The 12,120-nt window shown below is 35.0% G+C and overlaps 1 protein-coding gene across 2 annotated transcripts in view; it reads left to right on the top strand.

Annotated features, from left to right (window-relative positions):
* Window positions 1–11,723, top strand: part of LOC126758490 (uncharacterized calcium-binding protein B0563.7) — a 28,187-nt gene extending 16,464 nt beyond the window's left edge. For both annotated transcript variants that reach the window (XM_050472768.1, XM_050472767.1), the window contains exons 3-7: window positions 7,985–8,574; window positions 8,649–9,243; window positions 9,487–9,630; window positions 9,806–10,015; window positions 10,360–11,723. In XM_050472768.1, coding sequence (XP_050328725.1) covers window positions 8,572–8,574; window positions 8,649–9,243; window positions 9,487–9,630; window positions 9,806–10,015; window positions 10,360–10,538 — 1,131 coding nt within the window. In that variant the 5' untranslated portion in view covers window positions 7,985–8,571 and the 3' untranslated portion in view covers window positions 10,539–11,723. The remainder of the gene's footprint in view (window positions 1–7,984; window positions 8,575–8,648; window positions 9,244–9,486; window positions 9,631–9,805; window positions 10,016–10,359) is intronic.
* Window positions 11,724–12,120: the final 397 nt, after the last annotated feature.

Genomic DNA, 12,120 nt, shown 5'->3' with positions numbered 1-12,120 from the left:
CTGTAAATATTGGGTAGTCGAAAAAGTCTTTTCGTATATCTAATTAAACTTAAACTTATTTCACATCATGTCATACCTTGGGTCACCAAATTTGAATAGTGGCAGGCCTTCGTCATGCGTTAGCTTCTCTTGATACGTACCGCAGTGTTTTATAAATTACAAAGCACAGAAATTTCAAAAATTCCAGCGGAATCTCCATAATCCACTTAGCGGGTATCAGCGCTGTAAACTTACCGAATTTAACCGAGATTTACAAAATTCTGATGATATTAAATTGTGACTTTTTTTCTTAAAAACATATACATATTATAGATTTTCTGAACACGTTTGATACCTTAATGCATTTTCACCCTCCTGCTTGTGGAAAAAACACATTACTGAACTTTGAAAAATTATCAACGCCAAGATCAACTGACAACTGGCAAGCTTACTTCCACATCTAATGTTTTCGCAAGCGAAGGCGGACTCCGTTGCACCGTTGAATTGCTAAAGTTTTTCGTAAGAGCATACATAAGATATTAACGCGTACCATATACATACTATATATGTATATCTACATACGTGGGTGTTTTAACAGTAGCGCATAACAAGAAATTAGGTTAAAGGGTTGTTGCAGCGGCAGCTACGCATTGCAATCGCGCGCATGAAGGAAGACAATGCGAAATTTATTTTTCTGCACAAATACTTCCTTAATTACATATGTATGCGTTTTGGTTTGTAAAGCGCACATAATGAGATTGTCAAAACTTAAAGTGCTTAAGTGTGTCAAGAGATAAATAAAAATCCATTTGCAAGCAAGGAGCTCTACTATATAAGTTCATTAAAAGAGCAAGCAGAAAAAAAGTAAAAAAAAATACTTAAGAAGCATATCAAAAGCATAAAGAATAGAAATTTGTAAGCACTTAAGCGCATATTTGACATCTGACATTGTTGTAGCAACACTATAATGACCTTGCAGGCCGTGACGGCAAGCGCAAAGCACTGCCTCAACGGTCTGACATATTTTGCTTGGCATAAGCAGTGCGAGTGCACGCTTAAGCACTGTATGAAAATGAACTTACAAGCATATCACGATTAGCATACATATTTAACAAGTCCTTGCTGTCAGCGGCGCGACATTTTGTTTGTTTTCTCGGCATTATTTATTTGCTTTTTTACTTAGTTCGTCACTTTTGCTATGTAACGAAGTGGGCGCCCAAGTGGATAAGTGCGAGCACACTTGTGTGTAAGTAGTAGTTGCTGGGTGGCCAATGTGGCGCAGCAGTGAGCTTAACATGCTAAGCGGAGATGTAAGTGTGAAAAACGTTTGAATAATGCTGCTGCTTAAATGGATAGCTTTTTGTGAAGCTACATACATACATACTTGCAACGATTACCGTAGTGATTACTTAGCAGGAAGACTATTTAAAAAATGTTAAAGGAGTAAGCAGTTGTAGTGCAATAAGCGATGATAGTTGTTCAACAACGCTTTGGAAGTAACTTAAAAAGTTTCAACAAATTACTTAACGTAAAAATCAGCTTAACGTGAAACTTAACATAATGAGAAACTTAACTCGACTTAACGTGAAGTTTAGCTTGATGTAAAACGTAACTTAACGTGACTTAACCTGAATATATATTAACGTGAATCTTTACTTAAGCCAACGTGGGGCCTAGCGTAAAACGCAATTTAACGTGAAACTTAACTTAGTTTAACTTACCTTAAAACGTGAACATTAATTTGGTTCAAAACTTAACTCAGCGAGAAAATTAATTTAACTTAAACGTAATTTAACCTGAAAATTAAATTGACTTAAAACTTAACCAACGTGTAACTTAACTGAAAACTTAACTCAGCTTTTCTTAGAACGTAACTTAACGTAAAAGGAAACTTTACGTGAAAACTAATTTAGCCTGAAACGAAACTTTACGTGAAAACCAAGGTAACGTGAAACTTAACGTAAAATGTAACTTAACGTAAAACTTAACTTGACTTAAAATTTGACTTAACGTGAAATTTAACTTCACTTAATTTAGAACACAATGCCCTACCACATTTTCTATGGAATAACTACAGCTTCCTTAATAAAATTTAACTTAACATGAAACTTAATTTCACTTAAACTCAAAAGCGATATCCTAGCCCAATTCGTAGGGAATAACTACGGCTCGCTTAATAAAATTAAAAAAAAAAAAGATTTATTTGTTGCCTCTAAATTTTGTTCCATAGTTCTACAACTTTACTTAAGTATGTCTATAAATGCTTTATATGCATTTTCTGTATTTTTAACAGGCCAATTTCGATGTGAAAAAATCAGGACATTTCTCCAACTTTATACACCAAAAATTGTAGACTTCATTGCCGTTAATTTATTTTTATGTCGCTTAATTGTTTCAACGTCAATTTGCCTTATCACTATGCGCTTCATATTTATTTTACACGAAAGCCAAATGAAATAAAATTAAATCAGCGCAATCACCGCGCAACCACGCACCTGCCGCTCTGCGTAAACAGTGCTATCGAATATCTACTGCTACGCGTTGCACACAAATTGGCGGAGTACACGTAAAGATATAAATTGAATGTTTGCCGCTCTCAAACCACATAATTTATGCGGTTTTTATTTGTGCACATTGCTTTGGATTTTTTCCCGTTCGCCGCGCATTATTATTATTATTATTGCACGTATTTATTTTGAGTAGCTCCTGGTCATTGTTGTGCTACTTGCGTGTGTGCGCTTTTTTTTATCTCCTTTAACCGCGAGACGCCACCAGCCGCTGCGCCATTATCATTATTGCTTACGTCCCTTTATGGCGCGTATTATTTTTTTCGTTAGGCCTCAGTGCAGCTATGCGCGATGTTTTCTTGGAATTTGTATTGTTGTGTTCCCATTTTTATCATAAAACTGCTTCATGTTTCCAATTGTTTTTTTAATTATTATTATTTTTTTTTTTGTAAAGCTGCAATAACAAAACAACTGAAGTGCCACACTTGGGATTAAGTAGCGTTGTCTACGTTAAATTAATGTTATTTTTTTCAGGCGCTAATAAAAGAAGATACAAAAGCGCTTTATTGCTTGTAAATAAGAAACCAGCATTTTTTCTAAGTTGCTTGCTTCGAAGAGAATTAAAAAAGCTAACCACTTGTGTGTAGAAAAAAAATGCGAGGAAACCGTGCGCACAAGAGATAAGAAAGTGACGCCAAACCAATTATTTGGAAAAGTAATATGAGAAAATTTACAACAATAGTGATTAATAAGCCATAGTGTGTAAGGCAAAAAGCTGTTTCAAGTTTAGTAAAGCACTTTTTGTTGTTATTTCAGCGCTATATAAGCCAACTCGTGCGAATTATAAAACAAATAATTTAAAAGCATTTAAATAATTCAAAATATTTAAATTCTTAGCTCTCAGCTGAGTTCAGCGCTATCGATATTCGATAACTAACAAGATCCTTTAAGGTTGCTGCGCACTATACAAACACGTCAAATGTTTTTAAAATCACACAAAAGCACGCTCATGTTGAAAATATTTTGACATTTTAATATAATTTTAACAACTATAAAACAAAAATGGCAATTCAAGCCAATTTGTCTGCCAAACGACTTTGCACAAACATTAAAAAAGTTAAACAATTCTTCACTAAGTTATATAAACCAGTTGGATGATTAAGAAGTTTGCAGCAAAAATAGTTGTGCCGAACTGAAAAGCGTCGAACTCTACATACATACATATGTACGTAGCTGTGAAATATTTATTATATCATATTTTCGGTGAACTCTCCGCTAGCTTTGCAAGTTTTATGTGCGGAAGCCAATAAAGTACGTGAGAAAGTCTGTAAAACTACTACGTAAATCAAACATCATGAATGTGTGGATAACTGCTGAAAATATGTAGACACAAGTATAAAGAATATGCTGACAAGTATATGTACAAGCCACATAGGGAGAAATTTTGGTTTTATGAGTTTTCAACACATAAATAGTAGCTTTTACACATGCTACTATCAAACAGTAAACTAGTTACATTTAATTAAATGCTGGCGGGAAAATCATGCAGTATTAGACTCAAACGCAATGAAGTTTATACATGTGTTATATATGTACATACATCCTTCAAAAATATGTCAAATGTCAAATCGACTTCGACAATTTTTCATTTTATTTTGACATTGGTGAAATTTGTTTGACATTTGTGACAATTTTTGACATTTATGTAAATTCTTTGACACTTATGAAATTGGTTTGACATTTATGAGATTTGTTTGACATTTATGAAAATTCTTTGACGTTTGTCACATTTTTTGCAACATTTTTGTTTGACACTTGTGAATTTTTTTTTGGCACTTGGGAAATTCCTTAACATTTGAGACACTTTTTGACATTTGTGACATTTGCGGATCAAACAGTCTGAAAACACGCTTCAAACAGACAAAAAATCTTACACTTCGCAAGAAGGTGTATTGTTTAGAGCTAACGGGAATCCATTGAAATCTCGAGTTTATGTCAAAGCCTCAAACTCTCGAAGTTTTCAAAGTGAACAGAAGTTACATATACAAATGGAGCTGTTATCGTATAGTAGCGACTAGTAGCAGTAAGCAGTTGTAGTGCAATAAGCGATGATAGTTGTTGAACAACGCTTTTGGAAGTATGTACATATGTATGTAGCTTAAAAAATTACAACAAATTACTTAACGTAAAAATCAACTTAACGTGATACTTAACATAATGAGAAACTTAACGTAAAACGTTACTTAACGTGAATCTTAACTTGACGAAAAACGTTACTTAACGTGAAACTTTACTTAAGCCAACGTGAGACTTAACGTAAAACGCAACTTAACGTAAAAATCAACTTAACGTGAACTATAACTTATCTTGAAACGATACTTAACGTGAAACTTAACTTAACGTGAAACTTAACTTAATGAGAAACTTAACTTGACTTAACGTGAATCTCAACTTAACATAAAACGTTACTTAACGTGAAACTTTAATTAAGCCAAGGTAAGACTTAACGTAAAACGCAACTTAACGAGAAACTTAACTTGATTTAATCTGAATCTTAACTTAACGTAAAACGCAACTTAACGTGAAACTTAACTTAAAACGTTACTTAACGTGAAGCCTAATTTTTTTTTTTAACTTAAATCAGCGAGAAACTTAACTCACTTCACAAAGTCCAAAGCCTTTCATTTCTTAAAAAAAAGTGCATCAAAATATAGAGTTTCAAAATATTTCAACACCTTGCACCAAACTGCTTAAAAAATTTTCACATTTTTCCAAGCAAATATTCTTCCATTTAACAAAATTTCAGACTAACGTGTGTGTGATATCAACACCGTAACCAAACAAATCCAAAAGTCTGCTTCCATAATGTCAAGAGAGCACAGCAATGCCATCAACACTGTCATTATTTTGTTGGACGTGCACACCATTTTTAGTGCAGCCCACACAAACTTACCACAACCAATCAGTTAGCTACATAACTTCCGCCGCCTCGTTCCTTTTTGTGTTTTTTTCTGCTTCTTCTTCACATGCATAGTTGCATTTATGACATTATTCACTATAAACTTTACTCATCGTCGACGTTGATTTTATCTTGCGAAAAACAATAAAATACACATACCTTTGCACTCTTACCCTAAAACTCACTATATAGTGCGAGTAGTAGTAGTATATATGCCTGGTCTGACACGCTTCAACTTTTCTGTGGCATATTTTTTTACGCTTTTTCTACACTTCAAACACTTGCGAATCTGTGCGTGGAAGTGAGTTGTTGCTGTTGGAACAATTTGCATGGCAATTGAGTTTGCAACTGCTACTTAAGAACTTAAAACGAGGAAAAAAAACCATGACTGTCTAATGTGTTGGAAAGCGGGTGGGAAAAGGCAGAAGTTTGAGTACCGGAAAATCATCATTGGCATAACTACAAAATTAAATAGTAATTTTATTTTATGATATTGAGCTTAGTAAAGTGAGTTGTTTTCTTATCGAAGTTCAATACTTATGGAATTTATTATTACAGGCAGTCGGTTGCAGCATGAAGCATTTGAAGCTCAAGAGACAATATAAGCACATGGCAAGAGAGGATTAAAATAAGTATATTGAACGAAAAATATGAGCTGAAGTAATATTGATGCAATTTATACACAAAAGTTGCATAAAATTACAGTCAAGAGTATGAACAGTAAAGCTATTAATTGTTTACTTTATGCCTTACGGTATAAATGCCAAATTTAGATCACTAAATCCAAGAAATAGTTTGCAAAAAAAAAAAATATTGTGTAGTTGAAAAAGTCTTTTCGTATTTTGTCAATAGATGTCGTTGCAGTCGTATATTTTCTTTCTGTTGATCAGTTCTGGTCGTTTTTTTTCGATTGCTTGCTTCAATCTCATCAGTTGTTGACAGTAAAATGTAGAATCAATCGTTCGACTGGAGCAGATCATAGTGAATGATTCCTTTCTAATCCCATTAAACACTCAGCATAATCTTTCGAGCCCTCAATCCTGGCTTTGTGACCATTTGTTGAGCTTCACCATGCCTGGGCCATTATCTTTTTCGTACATAATTGTCGTATTTGGTCCACTTTTCGTCTCCTGCTACCATTCGCTTCAGAAATGGTTCGATTTCATTTCGTTTTAGCAAAGGAGATGCTAATTCGGTCCATTAAATTTTTCACAGACAATTCATTTGGTACCCAAACATCGAGCTTCTTTTAGTAGCCAGCCTTTTTTAAATGGTTCAAAACCATTTGATGATGAATCTTAAGTTCCTTAGCGTTGTCATGGCTGCTTATGTGACGGTCCTGGTCAATCTTTTCCATAATTTCATCAACTTTTTCAACGATATGTCGACCAGAGCGAGGTGCATTTTTCACATCGAATTTTCAGAACGGAAGCGAGCGAACCATTGTTTACTACACGAACTGATACAGCATCGTCTCCGTAAACTTCACAAATTTCTTTGATGGCTTTCTGGCATTCTTCCCTTTTTTATACAAAAAATTTCAAAATATAGCGAATTTCTTCGTACACTCATTTTTGAAAGTCTGTAACATTTTTTCAACTTCATCGAAATTAATTAATTCTTTTGGTGAAATGAAGTTTAAGATCTCACCTTTCCAACACTATATGGTATGACACATTGTGATTGGTAGCACTGGAGATATACGACTGCAACGACATCTATTGACAAAATACGAAAAGATTTTTTCGACTACTCAATATCAACAAAAAATCGTACGGTATGTAAATAAAGAGAGGAGTTTACTTCTCTCTCGACAAACAAAAACCAAACTCTATAAGTCACTTATTATTCCCGTCCTGCTATATGGTGCAGAGGCATGGACGTTGACAACATCTGATGATTCGACGTTACGAATTTTCGAGAGAAAAGTTCTGCGAAAGATGTATGGTCCTTTGCGCGTTGGCCACGGCGAATATGGCATTCAAAGGAATGATGAGCTGTATGAGTTATAGAACGATATTAACATAGTTTAGCGAATCAAGAGACAGCGGCTGCGCTGGCTAGGTCTTGTCGTACGTATGAACGAAAACACTCCAGCTCTGAAAGTATTCGACGCAATATCCAGAAAGGAGAAGAAGATGTAAATAAAAACGTTCGGTTTGCAAGAATACTAGACTTAATGCTATTTGAAGCATTGAAATTTGTTAAGCATAGAAAGGTCTGTTGCTATTTCCTCCGTCTTTTGGTTGACTTTGCGCCAGGGAAATACAATTATTTGTTAAGTGTTGTTGCCTACTACCTTCAGTGTCTTTTAGCACCATTACATTCAATTAATTAGACTTTTCTGTTTGAATTTTTAATTGGCGCTCCTTAATTAATATTTTGACAGCTCAAATTAGGCGGAAAACTTAAACTCGCCCTCCGCAATCTGCACCAAAAATCATGACTTGACGTGACAGTTGAATTATTCAATTTACACCACGCATTTTAGCATAATCGATGCGCTCAATTAAGCTTAATTATAAATTCTCTTTTGCAGGCTGCTAAGTCCAGCAACACAAATAACTGCACACACACACACGCATACGCGTAAACTCAATTAAAAAAGCAGATGTCAAAAGCAGCTGCAGCGCGTAAACGAAAATTGACATGTGAATGACCTGCTAGTACAGTTATTCGTGACAGTGTGCAGCAACGCGTTGTATAAATGACGAAGCGGTGTCTGCTATGTACATACATACACGCTGGTAATTAGTGCAATCAGTTAAATGACATTTTCACCATTGTAAATGCACGCCAATTGATGCTGTCAATTAAGAGCGCGCGTGAACGCGGACAACTACGAAAACTACCACAAAACAAAATAGCGCGTTCGTGTGCGTGTGGCAGAACAGGGTGTTGGCGACGGCGTTAGAACGGGGGCATGCCGCGGAATTGCATTTAATACACAAACAAATACAACACAAGGCAGCGTGTTGTTGTTGCAAATTTTGTTTTTGACATTTCAATATTCTGCAGCAACGCCGAAATTCACTTAACACCGCCAAGTTGGAAGGAAAAAAACTATTCGCGGCTGTTAATAATATTTTAGCCGGTTCGAGCTTTGCCCGCGAACTCAGGCAACTAATGGTGGGTGAGCTGCGCAACAGTGTAACACAAGTATTCGCACTAAAACACGTTGTTTTTGTTATTATTTCCTGCAGACGAGAAAGACTACAGGCGTCGCGGATGACACGGCTGCTGGCGGCGACAGCGCGGACGCACAACAGCTTGAGGACGCTGCGCACTACGAGCCACCAGCTGGCTACAGTTCCGATACAACAGCAACAACACCGCCAACACAACAACAACGCGAGCAGCAAGCGAACAGCATGGCTGCCGCGAACGCGGAAGCAGCGTGCAGCGGCGGAGCGGTCTCGCTACGACAACGACGTGTCTCCGAATTGGTGCTGGACTCATACAGCGGCCGTACAGCGACAGCAACACAAGATTACGACGATGCGGCAGCCGTGGACCTCGATGAGTATGAGGAAGACGATTACGAAGATGGCGTTGATGGCGAAAACGATTATTACGACGAATCGCCGGTGCAGCGCAACGCTAGATTCTTACAGCCACGTAGACAACAAAGGAAAATCGAATTGCCGGAGCAGGCGACGACTAGCTCGGCGGCGAAAGGCGGCGTCAAACGGCCAAAGCGACGCATTAAGACCGCACGTCAATTCTCGCAGCGCACCACTTCGACCGAGTCCACGGAGAGCGGCGTGCGTCCATGCATATCGAAGGGTCAAATGCGCGGTGAGTTGCAGCGTAAACACGATTACTTGTATGATCGGTAGTTGGCTGATAAATAGAGTTATTAGGTTGTTTAAGGGACAAGCTAAGCTCACCTCACCTAATCTGTGTGCGCTAGCTAAGCTGTCTGTGTTTTCCCATTTTGTACGTGTCGGTTGTCACGAACTGTCCAATTTATGCTGTTGTCACACCAATATTGCTTTGTTTTTTTTTGTATTGCTATCTATTTTCGTGTGTGTTTTCTAGAATTTCGCGAAGCATTTCGCCTATTCGACAAGGATGGCGATGGCTGCATAACGAAGGAGGAGTTGGGCACCGTAATGCGTTCATTGGGTCAATTCGCGCGTGTCGAGGAATTGCAGGAAATGCTGCAGGAAATCGATGTGGACGGTGAGTTGGGCGGGATTGTTAAAACGTGCAACATAGAAAATAGCAATATCTGTTGGAGGTTAGCTCGCTTTGCAGCAAAGGCCATGACAGCGTTGATATTATATTTGAAAGCACTTTGCACTTTGTTATTGCTTGCTTGAAGGTGTTTTCGTTTTTGTTTTTTGTATCGCTGCAGGCGATGGCAATGTTAGCTTTGAGGAATTTGTGGACATACTCTCCAACATGACATATGAAGACAAATCGGGGCTTTCCTCTGCCGATCAGGAGGAACGTGAGTTGCGCGACGCATTTCGTGTGTTCGACAAGCATAATCGTGGCTATATAACGGCCTCAGACCTGAGAGCGGTGCTGCAGTGCTTGGGCGAGGATCTGGATGAGGAAGACAGTAAGTCGTGGCAAATTTGTTAAGTATTTAATATAATATATTTTTGAAGTACAAGCTTACAGGTATTGAGTGGTTTTACATTTTGTATTTGTTGTTGTCGTTTTTTTTGTGGTTGGGCAGCTGAGCGTATATGTGTTTCTTTTTATTTTTTATTTATTTTTATTTTTTGATGTATGTGTATGATTGGCTGACAAATTCGTTAAGAATTGCATGATTTTACAGTTAGCTTGTTTACTTTTCATGCTGCCTTAGGGTTGCCGTAAACAGATTATTTTCATGCAAAGCGTTAAATTGCAATCTTGTTTTTTTTGTTTCCATTTCCAACACTTGTCACTTCTGTACAGTTGAAGACATGATAAAAGAAGTGGATGTCGACGGCGATGGACGCATTGATTTCTATGAGTTCGTGCATGCGTTGGGCGAGCCAGAAGACTCACAAGAAAACGATGACGAGAATGAGGAGGAAAATACTACTTCACCATTACCAACACCAAAATCCGTTGTGTCGATGACGTATGACTAAGGAATGCAGAATTTTAACAGCTAATGATGAAACTGCTTAACGAAAGCTTAACTAAAAGCAAACTAATAAGGATAATAAGCAACAAAACCATAAAAATATTCATAATAAGTGAAAAATAATAACAAAATAATAAAAAAAAAAATTAAAGATTAAAACATAATAAAAATATTAATAAAAAATAAAAATAAATATTAAAAATATATAAAAAAAATTTTACTTAATAAAATAATAAAATAAAAAAAAGAACAAAAAAATATAATAATAAGGAAAAAAATAATAGTATTAAAAAAAATATATATGTATATAAAAAAAAAAATAAAATAATAAAAAAAAATAATAAAACTATAAAAAAATATTAAAAATTAAAAGTAACATTTTGCTTAATAAAATTTTGGCTTCTAACAAACTTGTGTTTTTAAATAAGCAAGGAAAATAATATTGAAAATTTTTAATACAAATACCAGTTTAATTATGCCTAACTTAAATTTAGTAATCAAAATACTTAAAATCAAAACTATAGTTTCATCATTACGCAACAAGTAACGAAAAACCAAAAAAAAAATTAACATCTATGGTACGCCACATTTTAAATTATTTTTAAATTATCAAAGTCATTTCAGAGAAACACAATTCTTTAAGATAAAAAATATCTAACAAAGCTGGACAAAATCAAAATTCGCACAATTGGTTATGTAAAAATAAAATACTTGCTAAACAAATATATGTATAAATGTAAATCCTTGAAGTAAATTGTTGCTAATAACGAAGTTTTTTAACTTAAAACTTGAAAAAAAGGTTGCTATATACTAAAAATACGAATTATAACATAACTCCAATGTAAACATATCCATATATTATATGTACTTAGCACTTAATTACTTAATTATAAAAATAAAATATTTACGTTACTTAAAATTGCCACAAGGAATAAATGTATGTCTCAAAATCACACGAAATTATGCCTTTCTAAAGTGGTGTTGGAATTTTTGACGCCTTTATAGCTTTAAAATTTAATTTTAATTTCGTTATTCAACACATATGCATTCTTAAACAAACAGTAGCAAAAAAAAATAAAAAATAAAAAAATACAAAGAAAAATATAAAAAAATAAATACAAAGAAAAATAAAAAAAAAATACAAAGAAAAATATAAAAAATAAATACAAACAAAATTAATACAAATAAATAATTAGCAAGAAATGCAAATCTCTAACAAAAGTTTAACTTTTTTTGTGAAATGGCAACACTTTCCGCAAAAGTTTGAACAAATTAACATTAGTAATAATAATTATGCGCATATGTTTAAACTAGATAACGAAAAAATTACAATTAAACTTAATCAAAAACTTTTACTTTAAATAATTCAATAAAAACTTCGAATCTTATGCAAAACAAAAAAGCTAAATTTGTTTTAATTCAAAGGTAACTGCATGCTCAATCAACGAATTGTCGGTCGCCAGGTGACAGCCCAGTTCAAAATAGTTAAACAATTTTATTGCGCTCATTGAGCACTGTGACAGACGGTTGTTCAATGCATATGAGGTGATATTATAAGCTGCTCATTAAAATAAAATGTCATAAAA

Source organism: Bactrocera neohumeralis, chromosome 5 (assembly GCF_024586455.1).
Source record: "Bactrocera neohumeralis isolate Rockhampton chromosome 5, APGP_CSIRO_Bneo_wtdbg2-racon-allhic-juicebox.fasta_v2, whole genome shotgun sequence".
NCBI lineage: Eukaryota > Metazoa > Arthropoda > Insecta > Diptera > Tephritidae > Bactrocera > Bactrocera neohumeralis.
This window is presented reverse-complemented; position numbering and strand designations above follow the sequence as displayed.